Source organism: Narcine bancroftii, chromosome 1, assembly GCF_036971445.1.
Source record: "Narcine bancroftii isolate sNarBan1 chromosome 1, sNarBan1.hap1, whole genome shotgun sequence".
NCBI classification, from domain to species: Eukaryota; Metazoa; Chordata; class Chondrichthyes; order Torpediniformes; family Narcinidae; genus Narcine; species Narcine bancroftii.
Window position 1 is genome coordinate 446481483 of NC_091469.1, and position 17134 is coordinate 446498616.

The 17134-nt window shown below is 40.3% G+C and overlaps 1 protein-coding gene across 13 annotated transcripts in view; it reads right to left on the reverse strand.

The window, feature by feature from the left end:
* Positions 1 to 12014: 12014 nt before the first annotated feature.
* The window catches only part of jcada (junctional cadherin 5 associated a), a 206910-nt gene continuing 201790 nt past the window's right edge, over positions 12015 to 17134 (reverse strand). For all 13 annotated transcript variants that reach the window (XM_069914492.1, XM_069914491.1, XM_069914489.1 and 10 more), the window contains one exon: positions 12015 to 16261. Coding sequence is in view for 1 of the 13 variants with exons in the window: in XM_069914497.1 (XP_069770598.1) it covers positions 16227 to 16261 (35 nt within the window). In the remaining 12 variants the exon portion in view is untranslated. The remainder of the gene's footprint in view (positions 16262 to 17134) is intronic.

Genomic DNA, 17134 nt, shown 5'->3' on the forward strand with positions numbered 1-17134 from the left:
GCTTTTTGAAATTTATACTGCCTATGATCTGTCCTAAAGTTTACCAAATTATTGCAAATGAGGGGCAATCGAGATGCACTTAAAACACAATCACAAGATCCAGAATCCTGACAGAAATATTGCTTCAATTTAATACTTCTTTTTGGCTATGGCCCCTTCTCTGCTCAGTTTATGGGGCCCCTTCCCTGTGAAGTAGTCTAGTTGGTTTCTTCTGTACTTCTTTTCTGCCGATTACATAAAAAATCATAAAAATATTTTAGGATCAGTCTGAGCCCACCCCGAGATGTGCTGTGGACCCCATGGGGGACCATGTGGCCCCTGTTGAGAATGGCTGATAAGTGCAGTAACCAAACTCATGATTCAATATCATCTGTTCTTAATGCATGCAACACTCACAAACGTCAAGTCAACCTGGAGAGAGCAGCATCAGTGATCAGTTCCAGGTGAAGTTATGCCTAAACCCATCAGAAAACTGGACTGCAAACTTCTTTGCGCTGAACACATTTTTTCTGGAACCAGATTTAATGATTCACACAAACCCTGGCCCTCTGGATTGTTCTCTGAAATTAGAATTTGAATTCAATTTTGATGAGCTTATCTTTGTTATTTAAAGGGATAGTCTGCTGATTTTGGGAAACCTAAACAGGCAAATTCTGAAATGGTATAGGGTCTTGATCCAAAGTATTGACTGTCTCCCTCCACAGGTGCTGCCTGACCCATGGAGATCCTCCACCAGTTTGCTTTCAGCTTCTGAACTCACTGGAAGCCTACTGAAATCCCTTCTAACGATTATAAAATGTGGCAAGACAGTCAGCAATTGCTTCTGCCGGCATTTAATTGTTGACATACTCAACCCTCAGTGGGGCCAACATTGGCATCACTTCATTCAGTGAACTGCTATTGCTGTGAAGGTCAAGGTTGCTTTGAATATCAACATCTTCATCACAGGATCTTTCTCAGCATTTGAAGCAGATCTCAGCCATGTCTTCCAGTGTCCTGATTCAGTGTGGCTATCCTGTTATCCATGAAATTTGAGGGAACGTGGCATTATTGGTTAAGGAGGATGCCATGGGAAGGGTCAGATTCATTATAGATGGGTTGACTAATGAGGCTAGATGGGTGGAGTTGAGCAACAAGAAAGGCATGATCCCCATGCTGGGAGTGTATTAAGAATAGTCCAATTGAAATGAGAGGAAATTGCATCCTCAATGATTTTGCACGCCCTTTCCAGATAACAATCTCAGTTGATGAAAGGAGGGAGATGCCAGTGAACGTCTCTGCCACTCTTATGGTCCTGTGGATTGACCTCTGATCCATTTCTCTGCAGCAACCGTATCACACGGTGATGTAGCTTGCCAAGACACTCTCGATGGAGCTCCTATAGAAGGTTTACATAAATGTGGCTGGTAGCCTTGCATGCTTCACTCTTCTCAGGAAGTGCAGTCACTGTTGCACCTTGCTGACAAGTGAGGAGATGTTGAGTATCCACAATAGGTCATTAGTTAAGTGAACTCCAAGGAACTTGGTATTCTTCACTCTCTACTACAGAGTTGTTGATGTGTAGAGGAAGGTAGTCGTTCCTGGTCTTCCTAGTCCACGATCATCTTCTTCATTTTGTTCACGTTGAGACTCAGGTTGTTAGTCTCTCACCATTTTGCGATATTTTCCACTTCTTCTCTGTAGTGCGACTCATCATTGTTGCAGATGAGGCCAACTACTGTTGATGACACTGTTGGAGCTGATCTGGTAATGCAGTTTTGGGTCAGTAATGTAGTGTGAAAGGTTTAGATGGGCTGGAATTTTTCAAATTTATCCAAGGAATTTTCCTCTAGCAATATGTGGAGTGTTCTACACAGAAGAGGGCATGGCTTGATATAGTCTAGAAAAATTGGAAAGGACAAGTAGATGAAGTGTTTGTGGAAGAGCCTTTGATGACCAGTGGTTATGGTTCTGTTAGATTTAAGATGATTGTGGAGACAGACAGAGAGGGGCCATGAGTTAAAATAAAGGAGGCCACACAGATAACAGAATGGGAGTGGAAAAAAACGCTGTGTCCTCAAGATGATATTTGGCTACGGCATTGGTCTGGAGAGGCTCTGCTATGCTCAACAAGTAAAACAGGAGATCTTTTGCTGTCTTCCGTGTGAAGCACAATCTGGGACACTGCAAGCATCTCCCAATCCTGGAGGAAGTGCAATGAGAAGACCCAGAACCTGAGTCCTTTATTAGCAGGGCTAAAGACTGAGATCCAAGGTGAGCTAATAAATTGCATACTAAATTGGCTTGGTGGTAGGAGTTGGAAAGTGGTACTGGAGGGTTGTTTCTTGGATTGGGTTCCTGTCACCAGTGGTGTACTGGAGGGACTGGTGCTGATCCCATTGTTATTTGTCGTCTATATTAATGATTTGAATGAAAATGTAAGTGACATGATCAGTACATTTGCAGAAGATACCACATTGGTGGTATTGCAGACAATGCAGAGTTTTGCCTGAGGTTATAACAAGATCTAGATCAACTATAAAAGTGGGAAAAGGATTGGGAGTCGGAATTTTAACTCGGACAAGTATGCAGACATACACAGTGAATGGCAAAGTCCTGTAGATTATTTTAGAGCAGAGAGATCTGGGGATACAAGTACATTCTTCTTTGGCTTGGCTTCGCATACGAAGATTTATGGAGGGGTAAAATCCACGTCAGCTACAGGTTTGTGGCTGACAAGTCCGATGTGGGACAGGCAGACACGGTTGCAGCGGTTGCAAGGGAAAATTGGTTGGCTGGGGTTGGGTGTTGGGTTTTTCCTCCTTTGTCTTTTGACAGTGAGGTGGGCTCTGCAGTCTTCTTCAAAGGAGGTTGCTGCCCGCCGAACTGTGAGGCGCCAAGATGCATGGTTTGAGGTGATATCAGCCCACTGGCGGTGGTCAATGTGGTAGGCACCAAGAGCTTTCTTTAGGCAGTCCTTGTACCTCTTCTTTGGTGCACCTCTGTCTCGGTGGCCAGTGGAGAGCTCGCCATATAACACAATCTTGGGAAGGCGATGGTCCTCCATTCTGGAGACGTGACCTACCCAGCGCAGTTTGATCTGTCGATGCTGTCAGCCTCTGCCATCTTGAATACTTCGATGTTGGAGATGAAGTCGCTCCAATGAATGTTGAGGATGGAGCGGAAACAACACTGGTGGAAACGTTCTAGGAGCCGTAGGTGATGCCGGTAAAGGACCCATGATTCGGAGCCGAACATAGTTTCCTGAAAATGGCAGCATGGGTAGACAGAGTGGTGAGAAGGTGCCTTGCTTGCTTTCATCAGCTGAGGTATTGAATTGGGTGGCATATTTGTGTGTGGCAATGTGTAATTTTCAGTTTGTGGGTGCATTTGTGCATGTGCATATCATGTGAGTACACGCAATATACACATTAGGGTTGTTATGTTATGTTATGTTAACAGTGCCTTTATGTTTGTCTGTGTGTACTGATGCCTAGGATGAGTTGGTGAAGGGGAAGTGTGAATTAGTGCTCTTCAATGTAAACAGAGAACATCTTGTTATCATAAAGAAGCTTGCATCAGATAAAAGGATACACATGTCTGTCACAGTTTGTATAGTTAAATTTCTCCAATGCCTTAGAGCTCCAAATGGGATCCTGCTGAGTGAAAGAAATTTAAAAAGTTGCTGTTTTACCACATTCGCTTTTTTTTGTGTAAACTGTGCCCAACCACCCAGACACATTCATCAAACTCCGGTGAATTACAAAGAACATTCTCTGATCCAGCTGAGTAGCAAAATGCTGAGTCTCATTTTTTTGCTTTACTTGCATATACAAATACGATTATCCATGTGAACTTCCCTCACACTCTGAGTGTAAAGTAATCCATGCAGGCCCCACAGGCCCTTCCCACAGCTGTTAATCATCATCTGGTACAGGGCTATGTTTACACTCTCACTGGGGGATAAGGAGTCTTTTGTGTTTTCCTCCATAAAATTCAGAGCCAACAGCACCCGTTAAATGTTGAGACAATGGCCAACATTTTTATTAGTTCAAACCCACCAAGAGCATTTATCATTCTGAGCCTGTGTTTCTAAGACGGGAATTTAAACAAAAGATTAGGTGGCATTTGTTTAAAATGTTCAATATGTGCAGAGAAACCGGAATACAGAGACAGGGACAAGGCTGTTAGGCAGAAAAAAAAATCAGGAAAAACTTTCTTCAGAAGAAAGCTGGAGATATGGTGCAGAAGAAAAGGGCATTCAGCCCTTCGGTTCCTGGTAGCTAAAATAAGCACAAATTTCAGCCGTAAAGCGAGTCCTCGGGATGCATGGTTTGAGGTGATATCAGCCCACTGGCGGTGGTCAATGTGGTAGGCATTTTGCTTAGACCTTGATGAAGGGCTTAGGCCCGAAACATCCTCCTATGGATGCTGCGAGACCGACTGAGTTCCTCCAGAGTTTCTTTTATTTTTTTAACAATTGTGTTTTTCCAATTGCAACTCTCATGATTGAGACTGATAGATTTCATTTTGGTTATCTGTATGAGGGGAAGGCTAATGAATGACACTTGAACCAACTTGCAGGCTCGTGGAGTGGGGGAGATCCATTGGCATTGAATAGACTCTTACTGTTCTCAGCTTCCTGTGCACAACAGGGGGCAATAGACCAGAGATTAATTCTCCCAATTACAATTTTATCTTAGTTCAGAAAGGCAGCATTCATCCCCTATCCCTCAACATCCTTGCTGTCCAAGTATTTGTCCAAATGCATTTTAAATCGTGAAAGTGCGTGTTCCTCAACCATGTTCTCCAGCAGCTAGTCCTGTAGTTCAAGGCTCCCCTGCCCTCCTCCGCCCTATCCGTGCCCCTCTTCATTTCATAAACCTCCATAATTTCACCTCCAATATTCCAGTGAGAGTAGACCCAGCCTATCCAATCTATCCTGGTAAGCGTAACTCTACACTCCAAGCAATGTCCAAGGGAATCCTGCACCCTCTCCATTGCTACTTCATCCTTCCTCTTGTGTGGCATCAGGACATAATGCCTTTTAATATATTCAATCACACAATATACTCTATTTTTTAAACCTTTATTGTTAATACCTTTAGGCATTTTTAAACTAACTTTTTTTGTAACTGTGGTTCAATCATGCTCTGTGCTATTTCATGATTTGTATTAATTCATTCCAGTCCAGTTCCCTCCAGCTTCTGAATGAATTGCCGCAATGCTGGTGAGACTTTAGAACGAGGGATTTAGGATGGAAAATTAAGAATTTATTTGTTGTCATTCAGAACATATAATTGTACCCATTGCCATTTTCACTCCAGTGGGACCTGTGAACTATCCCATCATCATGGTGGAGGGCACCTGATTATTATATTTAAAAGACTGAATTAAATTGAACCTGGCAGACAATGCTTCCTACGTCAGGAAACACTACAACTGAATAGTGAGCTTGGAGAAGCAGGGTGTCCTCCTAACCCCTTGGGGGGAATCACCTCCACCGACAACCCCCCTCCCCCCACCCCACCACCACCACCACCTCACCTTTCCCTGCTCAGCAACACTGAGCAAACTGCAACTTGCCCCAAAGAATGAAATAGCAATATTAGAAAGCATTCTGACCTAGATGTGGGATGCTTTGTTTAGGATCTCCTTCTGAACAGTTTGGTCCCACTTAACTGTCCATTCAATAAATTCATTGCCTACATGTCAATGCAAAATGGTTGAGGGACAATTTCACAATAATAACCTCTCTCTTTTTATATCAATAATAACAGATATGCCAATGTGATGCTATCAGTATTGGTGTTTCCTATTGTTGATTAGTTGGTATGGACAAGTTGGGCTGAAGGTTCTGTTTCCTAGCTGTAAAATTCAATCACTCTTTGACTCCATAATATTATGCAATTATTACCTGTGCACCGTCATGCAACTGGCACAATTAACTGAATCCCCTGAAAGATTATAGCGTGCTCTTTTCTTGCCCCATTATTCGTAGTAAACCTGTGACATCCATTGGCACTGCTCTAATCACATTGAGACAAAGTTAAACATGCTTACAACACAGTAACAGGCCCTTTTGACCCACAAGCCCAAGCCATCCAATTACACCCAATTGATCTTCAACAGTCGTACATTTTGAAAGGTGGGAGGAAACCGGAGCACCCAAAAGAAACCCGCGCAGACTATCCATGCCACTCATATCTTGATCCATGTCCTCAAAATGGAGACGGTTGACATTTGGGTTGGCACTAAAAAACTTGAGTTCACATTTAGAAGACCAACATGAATGGAAAAGGGAATTCAAACCCCCCTCCCCCCCCTCCCCAACTGTCCCCCACTCATTCCATTAAGCAGTGCCTGCCCCAGCAGTGGTAGAGTATGCAGATCCTATATTGGCTTTAACAGTTTACTCATGACTCAAGAAGTTCAATGGAAGTAACTAATCCTTGACTGCAAGGAGCTGCCTAAGAAAAAGAAGAAAAATGTTCTTAGATCTGGGGTATTCTGTTAAGCAAAGTCAGAGAGTACTGTTACGATGGCTCTGCTCAACATCTCAGATACAGCGGAACTAGCTCATCTGCCTGCAGTTGGGGAAAAGTCTTTGTTGTATTACAATGAGTGGGTGATTGTCAGTGAAGTCCTGCTTGTGACTTAAGCAAATTTGAGGTTGTGGCCCTTGCAATAAAATTAACAAGCAGTGAATTTCTTACAGGAGATTAAATGACCAGAGAAACTGAGCAGTAACTTGCATTGTGACCATGTGTCGTGTGGGAAAGTGTATCAGGTTCGGTGCATTCAGAGAGAGATGAGCCTGGACACAAGTGTTATAATCACATGTAACTTTAATGAACACATAGGAGACAAATAGGGGAGAGTGTAAAACGGTACTCGATTACTATTTTACTTAAACGACGATACAGACATTCACATTGGAGCTAGGTTAGACTCCAATACCAACGGACCCCTATACATGCTCACACAGTTGAGTACACACTCTACAGACGGACTTTCACACACACACCTGGTTCCCTGTACTGGCAGGGTTGTGGCTTTCTGCAAGTACTGATCTATAGCAGTACTACGGCTCAGTTTCAGTGTAGTGCACACCTTACCCGCGACTCTTCTAGCGATATCCACAGTAGTGACCTGGCATGGACCACGAGGCAGAGAGAAAAAATGTGCTATGCATCAAGATTTTATAGTTCTGATTTGGGCATCTAGCCAAAAATGACCCGAGGTGATTTAAATTAGCCAACAGCAGTGTGCACTAATGGATGACTGGAGTCCATCCTTGATTGACAGGTGATGTGACTTCCGAATAAGTTTCAGACAGGGAGGACATGTGACCACCTACAATGCACAATATTCCAGACAGGCAGGGAGGCCACATTTTTCTCAACAATCCATATATAATACCATGATAAAGGCCTTCTGAATAAGTGCACAGGCAAGAATGGCATAGATCAGTGTAACATAACATTGCTTTAATATAAGTCCATCTTGTTTTTACAAAGCTGGCAGTCCTGGAGATAGTTATAAATATTGTAGATCCTAACACTGCATGCTGTGTGGAATGGGAACAGAGGATTATTTTCTTGTTACTAAATGGAAAACATATTGAGATAAAAGTGAACGTAAATACAAGATAAATGGAATGCCAATTAATTCAAACCAGGCTATCAGTTTTCCTTTTTTTCCCCTTGTTATTGTTGGTTTTTTGTTTAAAGATTTGATTTCTACCAAAGTGATTCTGATGCTGGAACTATTCCTGAAATATTCAGGAGGTTAAAGGTCAAAGGTCAGGACCGATCAGCCAAATTCTGGATGAGGTACGGCATATCACAAAAGGTTGGTTTGCAGGTGCAGCAAACTATGGAATGTTGGCCTTCATTGCTAGAGGGATTGAATTTGAGAGCAGGGAGGTTATACTGCAATTGTACAAGATACTGGTGATGCCACATCTGGAGTACAGAGTGCAGTTCTGGTCTCCTTACTTGAGGAAGGATGTACTGGCTTTGGAGGCAGTGCAGAGGAAGTTCACCAGGTTGATTTCAGAGATGAGGGGATTAGCTTATGAGGGGATTAACTTATGAGGAGAGATTGAGTCTTCTGGTTCTGTATTTGCTGGAATTTAGAAGAAATGTATAAAATTATGAAAGGCACAGATACAACAGAAGTAGGTGTGTAGTTTCTATTGGTGGGTGAGACTAGAACTAGGGGACATAGCCTCAAGATCCAGGATAGTAGATTTAGGACAGAGATAGGGAGGAACTTCATTTCCTAGAGGGTGGTGAATCTATGGAATTTGCTTCCCAGTGAGGCTACCTCAGTAAATATATTTAACAAGGTTGGATAGATTTTTACAAAGTAAGGGAATTAAGTATGGGGAAAAGGTGGGTAAGTGGAGATGAGCCTATTATCAGATCAGCCATGAATGGTGGAGCAGGCTCGACCAGGCAGATAGCCTACTCTTGCTAGTTCTTATGTTCTTTTGTTCATATTCCTTTTGCTTGCCTGCTGCTTGTATGGCACATGGCATTTAACTCTAATACACTGATAATAAAGCATTCTTGTCATTAAGTGATTCGAAGACTGATGGAACCAAGTTGGGTGAAGAACAGTAATGAGATGATTGAATGGCAAAGGAGCAAGGAAGTGACTGGCTGACTCTAGTTCCTTCCTAGCTGAGCTTCCATCAAATTACTCTGGTTGGAATGAAGGTGGGTCGAATGAAGCCACCCAATGATGGAAGTACACAATTGCCTGTAAAAAATGTAACTGCACAAAGAGATGTTAAGGAAGAGCAAAGAGGGAATATTATAAGAAAACTCTTGCCTTGGGATTTGCCTCTGTTCATTAGCATTAAATGCTCCATGTAGAAGCATCAGCACACTGCAGCCCTCGAGAAATTCATTCCGCTGAGGTACATTATGCTGGCATATGTAGTTCATTTTGGAATTTATGAGCACTTGGATTTACATATACACAGCACTGAAAATGATTATATTGAAAGGCATGTGAATTATTGGCTCATCTGAAAGCATTCATTGTTATCTTCCTGCAACATTAGCAGCAAATCTTCTTTGAATGTTGTGAATTTTAACTTGTGGCAGTGGTCTACAAAATCAGCACTCATCCTATCCCATGCTTTGCTTCTATGTTCCTTTGACCATGTCTGTCAGGGCATTCAAAGAAACAGGCAAAAAGATCATTATTGTGGTATATTCAATTAAACATCATATTAACTCATTTTTTTTTTGGCATTTAATGTCAGGAAGAAAGCACAAATAATTATTGCCATTATTTGATCTTCCAGAATGCACACCATTTTTCTAACTCACAATTTGGTCTGAGGCTTTTAGTTGCTCATGAACAAAATTTGACTTGAAAATACTATATTTTTGGTTCTGATTTACTGAAGCGTCCTTTATCCTTTCCACAATATATTCACTTTGATGAGAAATTACTGCTATAAAGAACAGCTGCATAAATTTCTCTTAGACCCATGTGATGGCATTGACTACAAATCATAAATGCCTCGCTAATCCTAAACATGGTGCTCGTCAAGTCCATCTCATGCTCATATCACAAAAATATGTGCACATGATTTCTATGTTCATTCCATTTTATTGTAGCAAAATATACTGTTATATGATATTTAATACCTGTGGAAACATAACATTGAATGAATGGCGAGTAGACACTAAATCATCCCAGAATGTGTTGCTTCAAAGTACATCCATCAACTTGCATTTCAGCTGAAAAGTTAATTGAAAGTTAACTTAAGGGAACAAAAAGTTTGTTTCTCTTCAACTATTTTATATAAAAACAGGAAATGCTGTAAATTCTTAGCAGGTCAGGAAGCATCTGTGGAAAAGGAAAATTCAACTCTATGATCACTCACCAGAACCAATCTGAAACATTAGCTCTGCTTCTCTCGCTACAGATACAGCCATATGTTTCCAGTATTTCCTGTTTTTATTTTGGATTTCCTGGCAGATCTTGACTGGTTTATGGCTCTGTAATGTTACATGCATTGTTTCGTTACTACTTATTTAGCGGATAGTCATTAGTCCTGAGTCAGAAAGCCATTCAAAGATGAAGGAGATGATCACTGACTTCAGGAGATGGGACAGAGTCCACACCCCTGTCCACATTAATGGCACAAAAGTCAAAAGAGTAGATAGGTTCAAATTCTTAGAAATAACTTTTTCCAATGACCTGACCTGGGTCAAGCACATTGATGCGACAGTCAAGAAAGTCCACCAAACCCTGACTTTCTTAAAACATGAAGTAAGCTCTACCTGTGCGCCTTGTTCCTTGTCAACTTCTACCATTGGAAGCAATACTTGCTGGATGCATCATAGGTACCATTGGAACCGCTCTGCTCAAGATTGGAAAAAGTTAGAAGGTAGTGAATGCACCTCAGAACGTAATACAGCCTTCTCTCCTCTCCATGGACTCCATTGACAACTCCTGCTGCTGCCTAGGGAAGGTAATCAACCTACTGAAAGACCCACCACATCCTGAACTTCTCCCTCCTCCCATCAGTCTTTTCTCCCTCTTCTCATCAGGGAGAAGGCTTAAGAATGTGCAAACATGCACCAACAGGCAAAAAGTTTGTTTCTTACCCGGAGCCTTCAGGCTCCTGAATGAACCTCACAACAGTGCTCTCATACTACCCTTGCCTGATACTAACTGATCTTTCTTTCATTGTATTCCTACACTCTGTAAATTGTGCTCCTTGCATGGCTGCATGAACGTTAGAGATAACCTGTTAGCCTGTTGGCAGAAAATCCCTTCTAACTGCATTAGGTATTTTGTGATGAATAAACTTAATCTTAAATCTTTAAAATTTGAGCACATACTCAGTGCCATACTTATCATGAGAACTCAGATGAGACAAAAATCTGAGATCCCACCTGCCCTCTTGAGGAAAGCATGTCATTAGCTCTATTTAAGTAAGGGCTAGGGTGGTTCCCTTATATCCTGAACAGTCATTAAAGCAGAAAACCATTACTCTTTGTGGGTGCTGATGTGAGTGCGATGGCATTACATCAGGATTGTACATTTCAAAAGTACCTTGTTTGACAAATACAGGTTAAAGTTGTGAAATATTTGAAAAAAATCTTCAAGAGCAGGGTTTTGACCTGAAACATCAACCATCCTTTTCCCTCAATCAATGGTGCATGACCTACTGAATTCACTGTCTTTTGTTCGAGATTCCAGAATCTGTATTCACTTGTGCCTGTCAGAAGGTATTTCACTTTGTGCTGAGTGCTTTCCACTGGAAAATCAGATGCAAGGCAATGTCCAAAGAATACAATCCTCTTGTGGATCGTTTAATGTTTTTTTGCATTTGTTTTTGATGTTCGGGGTGTACAGTTCTAGTAAATCTGAATCTTAGTCCTTGGGCATAAAAAAGTGCAAAGAGTATCATCTCATCATCTGCATTTCAACTGTAAACTCAAATCAAGTTCCCTGACGTAGTCATGTCTCTGCATTCTTGCTTTTATGTTGCCTTTATTAGACCCTTATAAGTTTGGGGCATCTTTGGCACAGGCCAATGGTCACAGGTTTAACTCTCAGGCTCTGGGTGCTACTTAGCTACAGTTTATGGTCAAGATATAAGCTCTGTCTGGAGTGTACCCCCTAAACCTTTGCTGGCCACATCTGCTTAGCCAGTGACAAATCCTGTCTGGTCATTCTTCCTTGGAAGCAAGTGCAGACAGTTCATTATATTAAAGACGCTCCATAATATGGACTGCTCTGGATGGTTGTCATTTGATTCTAATCACCTGTGCTCTGATCTCGTAACTTTTAACACAATTCTTGCATATTCATATACATCCTCAGACACTGCATTCTTTTTGTCTGCAAATGAACGGAAGCCCGAAATATGAAGTCTTCAGACATATCTTCAAGCCTGGCACTCAGCTGGCTCAGTTGAATTATGTTATGAATGTCTTGCTCGTACAGTATGAAACAAGAACAAAAGACAGAAATAAATTGGATGACATCTGACAATGTAATATTTATAAGATGTTTCATGCATATGTTTTATTTAGAATGAACCTGGAATAATATACATGGGTGAAGATACATTGCAGCTTGTGAATTAGTATTTACATTGAGCTGATAAACAGAAGTAAATCTCAAGCCTCAGGGGAAAAAAAGTGACTTCCCCTTTGCTTTCCTCCTCAGTCTCCTAGCTTCTATACAAATACATTTTTTGTTTAAAAATAAAATAACTGTATTTATTTTCAAAAATAATGGAAGAGCTTCTGAGATACATGAAACCTGTGAGTTCTTCTAAGACATTTAAAATGTATCTTCTTCTAGACACAAACATTGCATTTCAATCTCCTCAGACTACTTGTCTGCTATTATTAACATTGCCACTATAAGGCGCTCGCACGGATATAACTTTGTTCTGGAAATAATGTCACCAAAAGCAATATTAGACAATTCTCCACCTCCACTTTTAGACTACACCTTGTACTGTATTGCATTCAGTTCCATTTCCTTTGATGAGAACAAAGGGATAGCAATTGTCTATCTCCTACGGTGTATTAGGCATTTATATAACAATTCGGCTTTTTGCACCAGTTAATGCTTCATTGGTCAGTGTGTAACTGGGATTTTAGAAAAGTATGGAGATGTTTCCATTTGTCCATCTGGTTTAAAGTACAAAAATGTCTGTGGTACTGTTGCAGATTGTATTAAGTTTATAATTGGATTGTACCTAAACAGCATTTTGTACTATAGGATTGATTTAGCTACAGATTCATGAACGTAGTAGTGTGGAGTGCAAATTGAGAGCATCAGTATATTAATATGCATCAGATTTAAACTGTATTAGATTAAGTGCAATGCTTCTTGAAGGGGATTAGTACCAACGGGCTGAAATATAACTTGTGATAACTGGCCTTTGATGAGAACTGGAAACCAGTTCATTAATTTTTTACCTTTGATGTTTTTTGAGTAAAAAATACTTATCAAGATCCAATTTCAGGTTCATTCCTGGGTTTGTCTGAAAGTGACTTCCCTGAAATTGAACGTGGGTCTTGAGGTAACCAATCAAAATACAAGGATTCTAAATGAACTTTTATTTTCTTATTGTAGTTGGACACAATCAACTTCTGTTGTCCTTCACTTCATATGCTTCCAATATACATACTATATACATAGATATGCATTAAACTATACAATTTATCTCCATATATTAAGTCAGCTGTAAGTCTACTCGATTTGCTGTCAATTTTCATTTACTTTTAAATACCTGTTACCCATATGCTCAGAATGAAAGCTAACTTCAAACTAGTACGGCATTTAAAGTTTTAACACGTAACATAGATTACTTTTTTGGCAATTACTTTTCCTTTAGATGTTTGTAAAATAACAAATATGTTGTGAGTAGGAAGGAGGCATCTCTATCAGAATTAGCATTTTGTAATTGGTGTGAGTTGCTCAAGTTGAGAATACTGCTACTTTGATCCTATGGAAATGTAAGAGCTATCTTGTGCCCTGCCATTTTAACCAATAATCAATGGACTATATACCTTGACTGGCATATATCCAATATCAAAGTTTTATTTATACTTTGTGGCACTCAATCTGAATGCAAACACTGGCCATTGGTAAATAAACTATGTGCAAACAAAGGGACATTACTGAAATTTATTGACACTTCATCAAGACTTTAATTTTTGTTTTATTCTTTCTCAGGATGTGACCTTTGCAAGGATGGCCAACATTTATTGTCTGTCTCTCACTACCTTGAGCAGTTACTGATGGTTCTTAATATTATTTTTGCTAAAAAATCCTCAACTCTCGTCACTTAAAGGTACAGATTAGGGCCATTCCCCAACTCCACCCTCAACCATTCCAATTCCATGAAAAGGAAAGAAATCTCAAAAACCGTGTCATCAAATTTCCACGTTGTTTAACACTCAACAATCTTATCATTTTGAAACCACAAAGAATTGCTGGAAGAACTCATGGGTAGAAAAGGTCAGGCAACCTATTGGGTCAATTTTTTCTGTATCTTGTGATTCTCTCTGTAGATCAAGATTCCAAATATCAGACCCATGATAACCCTGGTGTTAATTCTAATATAATACTGTATACATTAAAAATAAATATACATATTTTATATAAAGCAATATCTTTGAGGCCGTTTCTTCATTAGTCAATGGTAATTCAGAAAGGCACTGGCAAGCTATTAAGAGTATTACATTCCACTTCTGTTTAAAAATCAATATGGCACAAGATGCTTTTTTTATATTAAAGGTGCTATATTATTGCAAATTGTTGTGGTCATGAGATTTCATACTGTTTCTCAGCGATATGAAGATCAATCAACTCTAATAAAGCTAACCAAGGTTGGATGATTTGAGTAATACCACCTATGTCTTCCAGAAGTTTGACCATCCTCTGCAAAGAAACCAAACACTGGATTTACAAGCTCAGCAGTGCAATGGCCCTGGATAGCAGTGATCATGTGCTTATCAATCACATTATCAATTTTTACCGATGAAAACTGCAACTACCCACTGATGTTTGTGAAAAGCTGGATGAACTGATTAGTAAATTCCCAGCAGGCCACACAATCACTGTAGGCTTCAATTAAAATTTAGCAAAAATATATACTTGACAAAATGTGAATGAGCACTCAATTTCTTTGCTATTAATTTTTTGATTAATAACAATGCACCTTACTGTGTACATATCGATGGCAAATCCTGCAGAGTGTGAACTGACCTTGAGTTTGTACTGACGGGTATGTGTTCTAGGTAATGTGTGAAATGCACAATGGAGCATGGAAAATGGGTGAGAGCTCTGATTAGCTGTAACTACACATATGGATTTCCTTGTGTTATTTTTGGCAAATAGTGAGCTTGGCTTATAGGAAATTTAGTTTGGAAGAACTGATAATGGAGGTGGGACACTGGAGGTTTCCATCTTGCTTGCCACTTCCCAACTGTGGACAGGACGATTTACTGAATAATGCACCACGAACTGTCCATCCAACGTTACTGCAGAAATTGACCATGATCTTGACTGATCTTTAATGCCCTGTGCAAATAATTTCAACATGTAATCTTTCAGCATGGATGGTGTTCCTTTGTCTTTATCTATTGCATTCTTGGGCAATGGTTCCTTTATATAACTGGTATTAATCCATTTCCTTTTCTGAGACATTGTGTCTCTCTCACTTCCACTATCCAAGAGGAATCACAGGCACTTTGGAGTGCAAAATTATCATTTGGACCCATTGATGGGACCACAGAATCCAAGAACATCTGATAATAGGGTAGCAGATCTTGTTTTGGAAGACAAAAGAAAGATAGGTCAGCTGACCCAATATAGTATTAGGCTTTCTGAATTTTACATCCCATAAGCTTTTAAATTTCATTCACACTTTTTTTTGCATCTGTCACCTCTGCACTCCCTGCAGCTGCCCAAGTGCACTGAAGCATATCCTCTAGTGGTGTCCAGAAACTTGCATCTGTCTAAAGCTTACTAACAGCCAGTCTATTCTAATATCAGCAAATCCGGGTTCAGAACCAAGTCACTATATCTTTTGTTAAATGCTTTCACATAATAAATTGAAATTAAAATGTACAATTTTAAATACCCCTACTAAAAAGGAAGCAAATCCGAGAGGGTATTTTTGAGAGCAATACTGCTATTTTTTTATATGAAGTTTGGTTAGTGGAATCTCAAAGTAGAAGAATGCATTATTTTTTAATTGTGCTCTTCAGGTCAGTAATATAAACACTCGAGAGGTATCCCTCATTTCAGGCATCCAGTGTTAGCATCATGCATTTCCAAATCAGGCATACTATGTTTCGGAGCCTTCACACTGCCTCAACTGCAACTTTGGCAGGTCACCTCACATGGCTCAAATATGGCCAGTCATTATTTTCTGCACCTTCTGCCTCAAGGACCCAGAGCGGGTAGATTAGTTTCCAAGGGTGGACTTGTACTTTGAGTTCAGATACTGGGCTGGTACTACCAGTCATACAAGGCTGTGAAATTTATTAAAGAGATGGTTTCAATACCCAATTAATTTCTTCCTGGCAGTGATGCAGCATCTTATCAATGCATTTATAAGCAGTACATGTGGAGGACATTGGAGAAGTTGGCAGTTGATGAAAGGCAGTTTTGTGAATGAAAACACAGTGTAAAATCCACAGAGTTTTCCTGACATCTCTTTGCTCTAATCTGCTCCTTTTTCACACGGTCTCAACCTTGCTGGGATCATACGTATCTGTAAAACAGGAAGGATGTGGATATAAGAAAACTGTATTGTCATCTGTTTAGTTACAAGCTTCCAAATACCTCAGTATGTGCAACCTTGCATGACAAATTTTAATACTATGGAGTAGTCAACACATTAAATCGGGTGATGCTGAATAAGATGCATAGCTGAATAAGATGCATAACTGTGTGACAGCAGAAAATGGCACCGTGGTTCAACAGGACACTGGTGCCTCACAGCCCCACAATACAGGTTTGATCCTAACCTCTGTGATGTCTCTCCAGAATTTGCTCCTTCTCCTTATGACAATAAAATGACCGAAAAGATATTGGAGTCTCCTTTATGAAGACATTTATAGAAACATAGAACACTATAGTGTTCTATAGCCTTTGATGTTGTACTGACCTCTCTATTCTGACCCAAAAAAAGCAAAATCCTTCTTACCTCATCACCATCTATTTTTTTTTCATCCATGTGCCTGTTTCCCTTAAATATTTAAATGTTTCAGCCTCCACCACCACTCCTGACAAGGTATTTCAGGCACCCATAACTCTCTGTGTAAGAAAGTTACGACTGATGTCTCCCCTAAACTTTCCTCCTTTCACTTTGCTCTGATGTCCTCTGGTGTTTGCTACTCCTGCCCTGGAAAAAGCCACTGACTCTCTACCTTATCTATGCCTCTCAAAACCTTGTAGATCTCTATTGTCAACTCTCATCTCCCTTCGCTCCAAAGAGAAAAGCCCCAGCTCTGCCACCCTTGCCTCACAAGACTTATTTTCCAATCCAGGCAACATCCTGGTAAATCTTCCCTGCACCCTCTCCATAGCTTCCACATCTTTCCTATAATTCATCAGAAGTGTTGCTTAAATAGGGGTCAGAGGA